Source organism: Capricornis sumatraensis, chromosome 3, assembly GCF_032405125.1.
Source record: "Capricornis sumatraensis isolate serow.1 chromosome 3, serow.2, whole genome shotgun sequence".
Classification (NCBI taxonomy): Eukaryota; Metazoa; Chordata; class Mammalia; order Artiodactyla; family Bovidae; genus Capricornis; species Capricornis sumatraensis.
In genome coordinates this window covers 179,773,178-179,789,239 of record NC_091071.1, presented here as the reverse complement: position 1 = coordinate 179,789,239, position 16,062 = coordinate 179,773,178, and the positions used below count along the sequence as shown (strand labels likewise).

Sequence of the window (16,062 nt, the reverse complement as noted above, 5' to 3'; positions counted from 1 at the left end):
CCAAGACTTGGCGTGAATGTCCCCCTGCCCCTCCCTGCCCCTCCTCGCAGCCCCGAGTGCAGACCCCACATACCTTCTTTGCTGTAGACCTTCTCATCACTGCAGTCCTCCTGGGGCAACCAGGGTGTGTCTCGGTCACAGTTTACCAGCAGGATGGCGCCCTGGCCCTCAGGGCCCCAGGTCCAGGATGCCTGCGTCGGCGAGGAGAGAGGGCAACGCTGTGGTCTCTACGTCTGCAGATGTTCCCAACCTCAATGCAGACCCCGCAGGACACTGGGGAGACGGCCCAGGGTGAGATTCAAGAGCAGCCACGGGGGCAGCTGTGACCTGGCAAGCATGAGTCCTACGTCTGTGCCTGGAGAGAGCCGGGGTTAGCACCAAAGGCAGGTCCAGGGTGGGGACGGACAGCGGCAGAGAGACAGACACAGAAGGCTGACTCGGCAGTATGAGCCTCCCATCTGGTGTGCCTGGAGTCGGGTGGGGGAGGCAGGGTCCAGAGAAATGGACAGGCAGACATTTTATGACAGGCTCTCAGGTAGAGGGACGGCAACACAAGGCCTGACTGCAGACCACACCACGAAGCTCCAGTGATCAAACCAGCACAGCGAGCGCACAAAGACAGACACACAGACGACCGGAGCAGAGCAGAGGGCCGGAAATGAGGTCACACTTACACGGGCCACCCGTCCACAGCAAGGGAGGCAAGACTGCACAGGGGAAATGACAGCTTCCTCAACAGATCGTGTCGGGCAAACCTGGACAGCTACGTGCAAAAGAACCAAACTGGGCTTCTTTCTTACAAATACCACACACACCAATAAATGTAGAACAAAGGCTTAAACTTCTAGAAGAAAACACAAGCCGGGTGCTCTTTGACATCAGTCTTAGTAGCAGTGGTTTTGGATCTATCGCCTCAGGCAAGTGCAACACAAGCAGAAACAAACGAACAGGGTCGCATCAAACTAAAAAGCTTGTGCTCAACGAAGGAAACTGTCAGCAAAATAAGAGCGCTGCTTGCTGAATTCGAAAAGGTATTTGCAACAGATATATCCGATCAGGGGTTAATACCCAACATACACAAAGAACTCATACAACTCAAGGTCAAAAAACAACCTGATTTTAAAAATGGACAGCGAAGCTGAGTAGACATTCTTTCCAAAGAAGACATACAAAGGGGGACAGATACGTGAAAAGACGCTCAACATCTCTAATCATCCGGGAAATACAAATCAAGACCACAATGAAATGCCTCACATCTGTCAGAACGGCTATCACAAAAAAAGACAACGAACAGTAACCCTGGCGAGGCTGTGGAATAAAGGGGACTGTGCACCGTTCCCCGTGCACCGTTGGCAGGAATATAAACCGGTGCAGCTACTACAGGAGAAAGTATGGCGATTCCTCCAAAGAATTAAAAATAGAACTTCCACATGATCGAGAAATTCCACTCTTGGGTCTTTATCAGAAGAAAATAAAAACACAAATTAGAAGAGATACATGTGTTCCTCTGTTTGCACTGTTATCTGCAACAGCCCAGACACGGAAGGAATTTAAGTGCCCATCAATAATGAACGGATGATGACAACGCAGTACACACTCAGTGGAATAGTACTCAGCTACAAAAAAAATGAAGTCTTGCCACTTGCAACAACGTGGATGAACCTAAGTGAAATAAGTCAGAGACAAATACTGCTATATATTATAAATGAAAGCTGTGAAGAGAGTAAATCTTAAGTGTTTTTCCTCAGAAGGAAAACTTTCTTGTTTTCTATTTCCAAAGACTGAGGGCAGGAGGAGAAGGGGGCGACAGAGGATGAGCTGGTTGGATGGCATCATCCACACAATGGACATGCGTTTGAGGAAACTCCAGGAGTTGGTGAAGGACAGGGAGGCCTGGCGTGCTGCAGTGCATGGGGTCGCAAAGAGTCGGGCAGGGCTGAGTGACGGAGCAGCAGCAATTCTGTATCTACATGAGAGGATGGATTTACACTGAACTGAGTGTGGTGACCCTTTCATGATGTATGTGAGTCCAATCACTAGGCTGTGTGTCACAGAGCAACTGAAGGCACGCGCTGCAACTACTGAGCCCGCGCACCGCAGCTGGAGAGTCCACGCGCTGTAACGAAAGATCCCACATGGTGTAACGGAGATCCCGAGTGCTGCCACTAAGACTCGACGCAGCCTAAACAAATAACTAAAGCCATTCTGCTGCATACCTTAAACATACACGCTGACATACGTCAATTATACCTCAACAGCACTGGAGGGAAAAAGAGGCACCCAGCGGGACTCAGGGCTCTTGGGTGAACGGATACCCGGCCATTTTCAAACTTGCTCTGAGTGCTCCAAGAGGGACCTGTAAGGTGATCCCTTTTCAAGACTGCAGCCAGAGCGGTATTAGGACAAACTCCAACCGGATCGCGTTGCTTCCCTGCTTCACGCCTTGTCAGGGGCCCCCTGTTGACTCGGGATGAGGCTCCCGGCCCTCACCGCGGGCTGAGGGGCCCCGTGACACCTGCCCACCTCGGCCTCTCTTTCCGTCTGCCTCCCCCTCGCCGGCCGCCTCCCGGCTCCCAGAAGACTCCAAGCTCGGGCCTTCGCGCGCTGCCCCCTCTGCCTGGAAAGCGGCCCTGTCTCGCTTCACCTGGCCAAGCGCACCCCTCCTTCCGGTCCCAGAGCATAACCCCTCCTTCCTCCTGGAAGCCTCTCTGATATTCCAGACCAAGGCAGCTTTCCCTGGGTTCACACTTACGACACTGTAAGCATTCCTTCTGGGGCGGACTCAGGACAACTGTGCTGAAACCGCTGCCAGAGTCACCCTTCCTTCACCGTGCCCTGCATCGCCCCTGGACTGCAGGCGCCCGACGGCAGGGGCTGCTGTCTCTCCTGCTCCGGCGTCCCCCAGGCCTGACCCAGTCCTGAAACATGAGAGATGCTGAAAAAATATTTATGGGACGAACCAAAACAACAACGAGGTACCTCACACTGGTTAGAATGGCCATCATTAAAAAGTCTGCAAATAATAAACGCAGGAGAGGGTGTGGATGAAAGGGAACTGTTGGTGGGAATGTAAACTTTTCTCCACTGTGGAGAAAAGTGCGGAGGTTCCTCAAATAACTAGAAATAGAGTCGCCGCATGATCCAGCAATCCCGTACTTGGAGACATTCCCAGACAAAACCATAATATGAAAAGATATACGCTCCACCATGTTCACAGCAGCACTAGTCACAGTCGCCAAGACACGGAACCAACCTCCGTGTCCATCAGCGACGAATGGAGAGGGCGCGGAGCGTGCGCGCCGGAATGTGGGTGCGGAGCGTGCACGCGACGGAATGTGGCTGCGGAGCGTGCGCGCGACGGAATATGGCTCAGCCACCAAAAAGAATGGCAGTAACATGGATGACTTAGAAAGTGTCATACGAAGGGAAGTAAGTCAGAAACAGAAAGACAGATACCAGTGACACCATTTACATGTGGAATCTAAACTACGACACAAATGAACACATCTACAAAACACGAACAGACTCCCAGATACAGAGAGCGACTTGTGGTTGCCCAGGTGGTGGGGAGGGAAGGACCGGGAGTCTGGGATTTGCAAACGTAAACTGGTATATACAGGACGGCTAAACAACAAGGGCCTACTGTTTAGCACAGGGAGCTGTGTTCATATCCTGTGATAAGCTGTAATGGAAAAGAACATGAAAAAGAATATATAGGTAGATCTGAGTTACTTTGCTGTATAGCAGAAATTAACACAATACTGTAAGTCAACCATACTTCAATAAAGGTAAAAAATATTTACGAGATGAATGAAGAACATGTTAAACTGCTCTGGCCCAGATGAAGGAAGTCAGGGCAAGTCCAGGCCCACAGGGGCTGGGTGAGCCCCCAGCTCCTCGGGGAAGCAGGACGCCTCAGGGGCTGCCCTGGGGCCTGCCGTCGTGTGGCTGCAGACACTGAGCACAAATCTGTGGGGCTGACTCGGCCTCAGGAAGGCAGGGCTGGGCAGACTCCCCTCCCAAGCAGGAACCTTGGGGAGCGGGCTCCCCTACAGCCCCGAGGAACCCCCAGAGGCGCGTGGAGAGTTTGGAGCTGGCTGCCAGGCCCCAGGCTTCTCACTGCGCTGTATTTACTTACTTTTCAAAGTATTCATCTCCATATAATTTAAACCAGCATACAGGTTGTTATTATAAAAGTAGTGTATGCCCATGGCAAACATCTAAGTGCGCTAGAAGAGCAGAAAATAGGAAATAGAAGCCAGGATGTGCACAGAGCGAAACCAGCGGAACTTAAAAATGGCGTTGAGAGTCACACTACCATGTATAAACTAGACAGCCAGTGGGGCTTTGCTGTATGACTCAGGGAACTCACACCAGGGCTGGAGAGGTGGGATGGGGTGGGAGGGAGGTTCAAGAGGGAGGGGATATATCTATACATGTGGCTGACTCGTGCTGATGTATGGCAGAAGCCAACACCTTACTGTAAAGCCATTACCCTTCAATTAAAAATAGATTAAAAACAAAGCAAAACGGGGGTGAGGACAACGACGTGGAGAACACAGTGCCGTCTGCACAAGTTAAAAATACACACACCCTAACCACACCGCATGTTTCGCAAGAATCACAAGAACGGAAAGTGACACATTGAAACCATTCGAGTGGTCCTTTGTGGGGGAGCAGAATGGGAGCGAGGAATGTAGGATCGAGGAGAGGAGATGACGGAGTGGACGAATGTGCTCAGTCGTGTCCGACTCTGTGACCCCTTGACTGTAGCCCGCCAGGCTCCTTTGTCCATGGGATTCTCCAGGCAAGAATACTGGAGTGGGTTGCACGCTCTCCTCCAGGGGATCTTCCCAACCCAGGGATCGAACCCAGGTCTCCCGCACGGCAGGCGGATCCTTTACCGTCTGAGCCACAGGGAAGCCCGAATGGACAAATAAGTGATACACAAAACCGGGAAGAGGGTGTGCGTGCATCATTAGCGAGGACACGCGTGGAATTGGGAATGATTACTGGAATCTTCTGCTCCTGATGGCCAAAAAGACCCCCAAAAGGCCAAGCAACAAGAGCAAATGCTTTGGCGGCACTTGCTCTGTGGCAGAACGTTCCTCCTTCACACCAGCTGCATGAACTGGGTGTCCCCACCCTCTGGACGGGCCACTGAGACTTGGGGACCAGCTCCGTGGCTGTTCCTCTAAGGAGCTTGCTCCCGGCTGGGCTCTGTCAATGGTGTGTGTGTCTGGGAACTTGTCTTCTCATCTGTAAAGTGCGAGCTGTTGGAGTTTGCTGGGAGGACCGTGGCTGCCTGCAGGCCCCAGCCTGGGGCTCTGGCCCCGGAAGCCCCCCATTCAGGGCCGCCTGCCCTGCGGGTGAGGTACCTTTCTTGGGTTGTTCTTCTCCACCACGCCGTCGCGGTCTGCGTCCACATCCAGGGAGATCTCTGGGGACAGACATGTGGGTGAGCTGCTGGGCTGGCCAGAGAGGGTGGGGTGGGGGCAGGAGGGGGACCTATGGGGTTAGGGTGCAGCTCACCCGAGGGAAGAGCTGTGCTGAGGTCACCTTAGCCAACCCCCTGCCTCAACACCGCACTGCTGGATGGAGTCACGAGTGGACACCGTGCAGACCGCGAAACTCAGGAAGGGGCTGTCAGGTGGGTCTGGGGTCTCCCACCCCCTTGCTGCTCCTCTACAGCTCTGGGTGGGGGGTGGGATGAGCCGCACCAGATCTCGGAGTTCAGAGAGGTCAAGGCGTGTGCCCGGGGCACAAGGTCAAAGGGTCACACGAGGAGATCTGAAGCATACACCGCGTTTGGTGTGAATCAAAGCTCATATGTTGGAAACTTTCACGGGACTCCCTACCTGCCTTCCTGTCCTGTCCTGGTGGGTGTACACATGTGCATTTGTGGGTTTCTCTTCCAGAACTCCCGGGGGTCTAGACTCCACCTCTAAGGACTGAGGGTTTTACTTTGGATGGGAAACTGGATCGTCAGCTCCTCTTGATCTGACTGTGCCCAAGAGGCCAAGCCGCCAGACAGAGGATCCAGGATGGGGTCCTCGCTGTCTCTCCTCTGGGGGAGGGACCTTCTCTGTTTGTAGGCTGTGGGGACTACGTGGGGCAGTGAAATGAGCTCAAAGTTCAGCATCAGACAGGACTGAGCTTGAACTGTGGTTCCACCTTGTAAGCTGTGTGGTGCTGGGCAGCTTAGACAGCTTCTCTGAGCCCCGGTCACTCGACCTGAGAAGTGAGGCGCTCTCCCATTAGATGAGTTGCCCTAATCGCAACGGTGGGCACTGCTGGCGCTTTGAGCCAGATTGCTGCTGCTGCTGCTGCTGTGGGTCTGCCCTGTGCATTGCAGGGTGTTGGCCACATCGCTGGCTTCTACCCCCCGGAAGCCCGTAACATCCCCCCAGCTGAGACAACCAAAAGGTCTCCAGATATTGCCAAAGGTCCCCCGGGGGCAACAAGGCCCCCTGAGTTGGAGACAAAGAGGGTGAGGCAGGGGGATTGTCGGGAAGGAGGTGGGAGCGACACGCGGAGTGAGGCGAGCTGGGTCCAGGTTGCGGACAGCCCGTGGGCTCGGCCTCAGGCGGAGCACGACTTGGATGGAGGTCGGAGCTGGGTGAGAACAACCGGGTTTCTGGTTGGTCCCGCTGGCAGCCGAGCTGTCTCCCTGGAGGGGCAGCGTGCCTCCTCTCTCTTAGGTCAGGGATTATATGGAGGGCCTCCCTTTGCCCACAGCCCGATTCCCTCCTCACCCTGAAGGCGGCTCTTCCAGGTCTGGAAGGAGGTAGGAAGGGGGTTCTAAGGGCACCGAGTCCTTGGGAGAGGGAGGCAGTCTCCCCGCTTCTGCAGCCCCACGTTAGGTGCTGTAGGAAATAATTATATAAACTCCCAGTGATGCCATCCACACACCAAATCACTACTGAGAATCGACTGGGCTCTAGGCCCCACACATGGGGAGCAGAGTGGGCAGTCGGCCCCCAGTGCCTGCTCCCAAGGAGCCCCCAGTCTCATGTGTGTGTGGTTAGTTCATTCGTGTCCAACTCTGCGACCCCATGGACTGTACACCACAGCCTCCTCTGTCCATGGGATTCTCCAGGCAAGAGTACTGGAGTGGGTAGCCTATCCCTTCTCCAGGGGATCTTCCTGACCCAGAGATCAAACCTGGATTGACAGGTGGATTCTTTACCGTCTGAGCAACCAGGGGAAGTCCTATGAGATAAATATTACTGTTTCCACCTTATAAGCAAGCAAACTCAGACTCGGAGATGTTACTTGTCGGCACACTGGCTGATGATCTGAGGGGCTGGTTCGGGGTAAGACTTCTAGGGAGAAAGCGGAGAAGGCGGCCCCTCCAGCTACTGTTGGAGATGGAAAGCTCAGAAGGACCAATATTGATACTGGCTCCCAGACAGCCACGGACGTTCCAGCAGGACACTCCCAGGGAATGCTGCTGCTTGGGGAGGTAGCCTTCCTGAAGCTTCTCCCAGGGGACCTGCTGCAGACCCAGCCCCCTCCAGGAATCACTCTTTGCTTTTCTCTCCTGGGTGTACAGTTCTTTGTGGACAGAGCACCTCCCATGGGTGTTTTCCCTTCAGTCACCACCCTCCCAGCCATCCTGCCATAAATAGGAGGAAGCGAGGCACCCAGCAGGGCAGTGACCATGAAGAGCCCATACAGTGCAGAGCCAGGGGTCGCCCTCGGGTCTCAGACTCCAGACCCCTGCCCTTGGCTGTTTCCTCCACAGTCTCAGGCTGACCTCCATCCTGGGTTGTTTCCAAAACCGAAGCCCGCCTTCCACGACCCAGGACTCCCTCCTCTAGAGGCCGTTCCCAGAGGAGGGGCCAACTCCCCACCCTGGCGACCCTGCGGCTTTGGTCTCTAGGCTGCAAGGCGCCACCGCACCGCGGCTCCTGTGGTCCATGAGAGCAGCGGCCACAGGAGAGAAATCAGGAGTGTTTCCCTGTGCTCCGTTATGGAGTTTTTGTTATTCTGGGCTGCACCACGTGGTTTGCAAGCTCTTAGTTCCCTGACCAGGGACGGAACCTGCGCTGTGCACCAAGTCCTAACCACCAGAACACCAGGGAACTCCCCATTATGAATTTCTTACAGTTAATTTTTGTTATCAATGTAATATTTGCACAAGTGCCAAAAAAAAAAAGAAAAAAGAGTACCAAACAGCTTCTAAAAAAACCCAGGGGTTCTTTGTTTAGCCTGTCCCCTCACCGCCTGGGGCAAGCTCTATAATACCAAATAATATGCCTATTATTTTTTCTTCGGTTTATTCAACTGGGACAAATTTCACTGACTTCCCATAAAATCACATAATCAGCTCCCTTATCATCCACCTCCTGACACCCCACGGTGCTTCACACCTTCTCTCTTGTGACTCTTGACAAAACTTCATGGTCATTTGGAACGGCCTCCTTACCCCTCCGCCCTCCCTCGGAAACTCCCCCAAGTTACAAGCCATTCCTCGAGGACTTCTCCCTTTCAAAGCTTCCCTCAAGGTCCAGTTTAACTGGATTCCAATGGGATGCTCCCGAGGGAATGGGAACAGGCTTGCGGGCCCGCCCAGGGCTCTGCCTCCTGAAGCACCTCTGTCTTTCCTGAGGAGGGGGAGGTGGCATCTGTTTCAGGGCCTCTGGGCTCCAGACATTTCCCGGAGGTTCCAAATCCTGTCTCAGCTCCCCAGAATAGCCCCAAGGTGTCAGGTGGCACCCAGGGTGTGGGGCAGATTAAGTGGAAATGTCACCAGGACTGGGCTCAAGGCAGCATGCCCCGGGGAATCAAGACACCGGCCTCAGCTTCCGCACGAGCGCTTTGGCGGCCGCCAGCCCCTGGACGGTGGCGGGGCGCCAGGCCTTCTTGGCTGACGGAGCAGCTTGGGGTGTGGCAGGGAGGGGACTGTCCCCGACAGTCACCGAGGGTGGTTATCCTGGGTCTGGGAGGGGGTGCAAGGAACGAGGGCCTTAGGTTGATGCAAAAAATCCTCCAGGGTCACGTCCACGTGCTCCTCCCTTGGCAGGACCTCGGCAAAGAGGGTGAAGCTATGCCTCTCTCCACCATCTTCCCCTCGAATCCCCTTAACAGCGAGGACGTTGTGACTCAGCCCTACCCAGGGGCTCGGAGGATCTCCGGGATCAATGAGCTCGAAACTCACTTTATAGCCTCGAAAAAGTGAGGTCCAGGGGACTCCCTGGTGGGCCAGTGATAGGACTCTGTGCTTTCACGACCAAGGGCCTGGGTTTGATCCCTGGTTGGGGAACTAAAGCCCCACAAGCCAAGTGGCACAGTTCCCCCTCCCCCCCCCCCAAAAAAAAAAGTGAGGTCTACAGGGAGAGGGCATATCACAGGTTTTTGGCGAGACTGGGACCGAGAACCACAGCCTGATTTGACCAAGGGCATCATGATTTTGTTCTCAATACCAGGAGGAAGACTGAGGCACCATAAGGTTCTTCAGCATCACACAGGCAGAGAGAAAATGGGCTGCCCCATGCCCCAAGAGGGAGGGACAAAAGCAAAGAGCGTTACCTGAGCACCTAGCCCCTGCCAGGCCTGGGGACGCCCCATCCCACTGAACCCCTATAAGCACTGTGCAAAAGTACACTGGAAACCCATTCTGCAGAAGAGGAAACCGAGGCTCAGCAGAATGGTGGTCATAATGTGGCTGGAGAGGGGAGAGACAGAACTTATACCTATTGTATTTCTGTTCACTCTGAGGCCAAGGTTCTTTCTACCCAGTGTGGACTCAGGACAGAAGTAGGCTGAGATGGACACTAATACATCCCTGGGGGACAGTCCCACCATCCTGGGTCATTAAAAGCATTCTTGTCTCTGAGCCGCCACCCCCAAATGATCCTGGGGCAGATCTCTGAGGGAAGACGACCTGGATGGGTCAGATAGACCAGTGGATGGGTCTCAAGGGAAACCTAGTTTTTACCAGGCTCCCTGGTGAAACATAAGTTCAGTGGGGGTGAGTTTTTCATTAAGTTTTATTTCTGCATGTGAATGACTGTCTTCTGTTTTGAGATTCAGTTCAGTTCAGTCGCGTCTGAACTCTTTGCGACCCCATGAATAGCAGCACGCCAGGCCTCCCTGTCCGTCACCAACTCCGGAGTTTACTCAAACTCATGTCCATCGAGTCGGTGATGCCATCCAGCCATCTCATCCTCTGTCGTCCCCTTCTCCTACTGCCCTCAATCCCTCCCAGCATCAGGGTCTTTTCCAATGAGTCAGCTCTTCCCATCTGGTGACCAAAGTACTGGAGTTTCAGCTTTAGCATCAGTCCTTCCAAAGAACACCCAGGGCTGATCTCCTTCAGAATGGACTGGTTGAATCTCCTTGCAGTCCGAGGGACTCTCAAGAGTCTTCTCCAACACCACAGTTCAAAAGCATCAATTCTTTGGTGCTCAGCTTTCTTCACAGTCCAACTCTCACATCCATACATGACCACTGGAAAAACCATAGCCTTGACTAGACGGACCTTTGTTGACAAAGTAATGTCTCTGCTTTTGAATATGCTATCTAGGTTGGTCATAATTTTCCTTCCAAGAAGTTAGCATCTTTTAATTTCATGGCCGCAGTCACCATCTGCAGTGATTTTGGAGCCCAGAAAAATAAAGTCTGACACTGTTTCTACTGTTTCCCCATCTATTTCCCATGAAGTGATGGGACCAGATGCCATGATCTTCATTTTCTGAATGTTGAGCTTTAAGCCAACTTTTTCACTGTCCTCCTTTACTTTCATCAAGAGGCTTTTTAGTTCCTCTTCACTTTCTGCCATAAGGGTGGTGTCATCTGCATATCTGAGGTTATTGATATTTCTCCCGGAAATCTTGATTCCAGCTTGTGTTTCTTCCAGCCCAGTGTTTCTCATGATGTACTCTGCATATAAGTTAAATAAGCAGGGTGACAATATACAGCCTTGACGTACTCCTTTTCCTATTTGGAAACAGTCTGTTGTTCCATGTCCAGTTCTAACTGTTGCTTCCTGACCTGCATACAGATTTCTCAAGAGGCAAGTCAGGTGGTCTGGCATTCCCATCTCTTTCAGAATTTTCCACAGTTTATTGTGATCCACACAAAGGCTTTGGCATAGTCAATAAAACAGAAATAGATGTTTTTCTGGAATTCTCTTGCTTTTTCCATGATCCAGCAGATGTTGGCAATTTGATCTCTGATTCCTCTGCCTTTTTTAAAAAGCTTGAACATCTGGAAGTTCCCGGTTCACGTATTGCTGAAGCCTGGCTTGGAGACTTTTGAGCATTACTTTATTAGCGTGTGAGATGAGTGCAATTGTGCGGTAGTTTGAGATTACGCCTTGTCTACTTTTTAGGTGCTAACATGTTAACAAGATGGTGATAATTGATGGTAAATTGCTTTATTAATGTCTTTTTTTCTTTTTGGCCAACCTTCAAAACCGTTTACTAATTTGGTGGGGAAAGGAGGGGCCTTTATTACTGACCCATGGAGCCTAAATATCTGGAACTTGTGGCAGTTAAAGAAATATCTCTTCAGTGAGAGCATCAGCACCCCGGAAGGACGAGCCTGGTCATTCATCACGTACTTGGTATCTTCTGCCCAGTCTCAGCCCTATGGCACCCTCGCTTGCCTCGTGGTTCTTGTTTAGTCGCTAAGTCAGGTCCGACTCTGTGACACCACGGACTGTAGTCTGCCAGCCTCCTCTGTCCGTGGGTTTCCCAGGCAAGCATACTGGAGTGGGTTGCCATTTCCTCCTCCCGGAGATCTTCCCATCAACCCAGGGACTGAACCCATGTCAACTGCATCGGCAGACAGACTCTGTCCCTGAAGGACCAGGGAAGCCACGCCGGCCTCCTCACAGTTACTACACCATGTGTCCCGGGCCCGCGCCGGCCTCCTCACAGTGTTAATGTGCCGCCTGTCCTGGGCCCGCACCGGCCTCCTCACAGTGTCACTGCGCTGCCCGTCCGGGGCCCATGCCGGCCTCCTCACAGTGTCACTACACCATCCGTCCTAGGCCTGACCCTGCGTCCTCAGTGTTAATGCGCCGTCCGTCCTGCGCCCGCGCCAGCCTCCTCACATCGTCACTGCGCCGCCCGTCCTGGGCCCGCGCTAGCCTCCTCACAGTGTCACTGCGCCGCCTGTCCTGCGCCCGCGCCAGCCTCCTCACAGCGTCACTGCGCCGCCCGTCCTGGGCCCGCGCCAGCCTCCTCACAGTGTCACTGCGCCGCCCGTCCGGGGCCACTGTGTTTTGTGGGAGTCTCGTCAGTGGCATCGTCAGCCCCCTGGCAGCTCCCTCCTCTGCCAGGCTTCGGGCCGCTGCCCATCCCGCTAATGTCCTCAAGTGTCCTTGCCTCTGTGGGGTTGGGTTTCGTAGGGACGGTCACCTGAGACACTGGGGCACCATGTACCCGTGAGGCTCACGTGCCAGCCCTCAGCTGCAGCGCTGGAAGCTTCGGTTTCATCTCCCGAGGCTCCCTCCCCGCCACGTAGTCCTGAGGACCAGCCGGGCGCTCACTCCCTCAATGCGGGAAGAGGGGCAGGTGACGGGCAGTCAAGCCCATTTGGGAATCAGCTCAGAAGTGGGAGAGCAATGCTACCAAGCCTGATTGGGGCTAAAAGCACAGGGTTGGAGAAGGAAAGTCTGGCTTGGGAACTAGTTGTTTTGTGGGGGGATTTCTGAGCCCCTCCCCTGGGAGAATATGGCATAATTGAAACGGCCGGGTGTCCCGTAGACCACGCTAAGCCTGGTTTTCTCATCTGTAAAATGGGGACTATAACAGCATGCCCTCTTGGAATAGCTGTGAGAATAGACTGAGCTCATGATAGCTAGGCCACCTCGCGCTGGAGCCCGGCGGTGCTCAGTAAACGCCACCTCGGCGCCAAAGTCCTGGACACAGAGCAGCTGTTCAGCAGATAGACTTCACTGTTATTTTCAACGCCCTCAGGACATGGCTGAGCCTCAGGAACAGGCGGCTCACCTTCCCCTGGCCTGTTGCCACTCTGTCAGTGTTGAACTAAGGACTCACTGAAATGTCCCCCTGGCTTGATCATTATAGGGGCTAGACTGAAAAGACAAGTAATGCCTCCACTGCAGAAGGCCCAGGAGTGCAGCCCCAGAACCTCGCACCCCACATGCCCTGGCAGCCGGGGGAGGGCAGTGCGGCGCAGACGGGAAGAACCCGCAAAGGAATGAGCCTGAGCTCTGGACCCAACCGGCACTGCGTTGCTGTGTGACTTTGAACCAGGTCCCCAGCCTCTCTGGGCCTCAATGTCTGGTCTAGGACGAGGTGGATTAAGGGCCCAGGCTGCATCTTTGCACCCTGAGGGGCTGGGTCCGGGGAAGGCAGGGGTGCAGCTGGGGCTGGGAAGGACAGTGCAGGCTTTGTAGACAGGCCATTCTCCTTTCTACAAGCGAGCTCTTCTCCGGGCTGCAGGGCAGAGACCGGGGAGGAGCAGCCTCGGCTCTTCCTCCCCACGGTCCACAGAGCCCGCGACGGGGACTGTGACAGCCAGCGGAGTTGCTGAAGGACCAAGGATGCCTCCCCCCGCAGCACCCCCCAGACCTGCATTATTAGAGGAAGCTCCGAGTGCCAGGCGGGCAGCACCGAGAACAGCCCAAGCGCCTGGGAAGAGCAGCAGTGCCAGCCCCTGGGGAACAAAGGCACCCAGGCCGGAGCCACGCAGACTCACCGATGGCCGTGAGGAAGAGCCCAGCCTGGTCGACGGGCGTGATCCCCTCCTCCTCATAGTAGCTGACGGTGACCTTGACGGGGGTGGGGGTGGCACACGGGGAGGGAGAGAACAGAAGTCACAGGTCACAGGCAGGAAGACCTGCAGGGACCACCTCACAGTCTGTCAAGCCGATCGGCTCTAACCAGATGAACCCTCTCCTCCAGGAAGTGCTCTTGGCTTGGTGGGCTCTCTCAGAATATCCAACTAGACAGGGGGCTCCCCTCTCTCAGAGGGCATCCAGGGTGTCGTCTGCTACTTGCCCCCCGGTGCGTCCTGCTGCCGGTCCCTTCTACCAGGGTGTGTATCTAGCTCCCACTCGGCAACGATGGAGCTTAGGCTGTCCTCACTGGACAACGCCCAGTGCTGTCACTGACACAGGACACACGTGACGTTCATGTTAATAAGTAGAGAGCCCAGGGAGAGAGGGCCTAGTCTCGGCTCTACCTCTTGCGCCTGGGCGCCCGGCATCCCATCTAATACACGATGAAACCAAGGACGTTCGTGGCTGTCGCGTCCAGGAGTCTAAGAGTCTGTGCTAAGAGTCCCGAGACGTTAGCCTGCCATGAATTCCCCCTTCTGTGGCTGCAGCCATGAGCCGATTTACGGAGCACGTGAAAAGTGGTTAGTTTGAACTGAGATGGGCTACAGCTGTGAAACGCACTGAAGATTTAGACTCGGCGTGGAAAAAACCTTGGTCTTGTTTTTTACACTGATATCACGTTGAAATGACAGTATCTGGATATACGGAGTTAAGTAAAAAAAATCATCAAAATTAAGTCCATCTATTTCTTTTTGCTCTTTTATTTACTTACTTATCGGCCATGCCGCCCAGTATAGGGGAACCTTATTAACAGTTCCCTGATGAGGGGCCACACCCATGAGCCTGCAGAGACCGTGTGGAGTCCTAACCACTGGCCCACCGGGCAGGTCTCGCTTTTCACTCTTTTAATGTGGTTGTGGAAAAATGGAAACTGCATGGGTGGCCCATGCTTGGCTTTTCCTGCCCGCGCGGATCCGGCCCGTCCTGATACCGGCCTGGCCCCCGGCCCCCAGGCCCGTGCACGGTACCTTGTCGCTGCTGGCCTCGGGGCTCGCCTGGCTCATGGTGAGCCGCAGCGTGGTGCTGGGCGACAGGGGCCAGCGCTGCTTGCCGTTGGTGGCCACCTCCTCAGCCTGCCCGTCGCGCACCACCTCCACCCGCACGCGCTCCGAGTGCTTCAGGCTGAAGGTCTGGGCCCCCGCAGGGGCCGCGCTGCAGGGAGAGAGCAGGCCACGTCACAGGGACTCCTGGGTGGGCGGGACGAGGGCCTTCAGGAAAAGACCCCTGGGGGGCAAGGCTGCAGGGCTCCCAGAGGACTCAGCTGCCCGGTGATCACCCAGCAGTGAAGAGGGCACTGGCTAAAAATACAGATTCCTTCAGTGTGGGAGGGATAAATTAGGAGGTTGGGATGAACCGATGCAGACTACCACACATAAAACAGACAAGCAACAAGGACCTACTGGAGAGCACAGGGGACAATAATAGCCTATAACGGAAACCCGACATCCGCCGGATCATCGAAAAAGCAGGAGAGTTCCAGAAAAACGTCTATTTATGCTTTATTGACTATGCCAAAGCCTTTGACTGTGTGGATCACAATAAACTGTGGAAAATTCTGCAAGAGATGGGAATACCAGACCACCTGACCTGCCTCTTGAGAAACCTATATGCAGGTCAGGAAGCAACAGTTAGAACTGGACATGGAACAACAGACTGGTTCCAAATAGGAAAAGGAGTATATCAAAGCTGTATATTATCACCCTGCTTATTTGACTTCTATGCAGAGTACATCATGAGAAATGCTGGGCTGGAAGAAGCACAAGCTGGAACCAAGATTGCCGGGAGAACTATCAATAACCTCAGATATGCAGATGACACCACCCTTATGGCAGAAAGTGAAGCAGAACTAAAAAGCCTCTTGATGAAAGTGAAAGAGGAGAGTGAAAAAGTTGGCTTAAAGCTCAACATTCAGAAAACGAAGATCATGGCATCTGGTCCCATCACTTCATGGGAAATAAATGGGGAAACAGTGGAAACAGTGGCTGACTTTATTTTTCTGGGCTCCAAAATCACTGCAGATGGTGATCAGCCATGAAATTAAAAGACGCTTACTCCTTGGAAGGAAAGTTATGAACCTAGACAGCATATTGAAAAGCAGAGACATTATTTTGTCAACAAAGGTCCGTCTAGTCAAGGCTATGGTTTTTCCAGTGGTCATATATGGATGTGAGAGTTGGACTGTGAAGAAAGCTGAGCACCGAAGAATTGATGCTTTTGAACTGTGGTGTCGGAGAAGACTCTTG

At 53.8% G+C, this 16,062-nt stretch overlaps 1 protein-coding gene across 1 annotated transcript in view; it reads right to left on the bottom strand.

The window, feature by feature from the left end:
• PADI2 (peptidyl arginine deiminase 2) overlaps positions 1-16,062 on the bottom strand; it is a 50,745-nt gene that overhangs the window by 19,026 nt on the left and 15,657 nt on the right. The window contains exons 2-5 of the mRNA XM_068967584.1: positions 14,788-14,971; positions 13,678-13,750; positions 5,379-5,440; positions 74-191 (exon numbers count right to left, since the gene is read on the bottom strand). Coding sequence (XP_068823685.1) covers positions 74-191; positions 5,379-5,440; positions 13,678-13,750; positions 14,788-14,971 — 437 coding nt within the window. The remainder of the gene's footprint in view (positions 1-73; positions 192-5,378; positions 5,441-13,677; positions 13,751-14,787; positions 14,972-16,062) is intronic.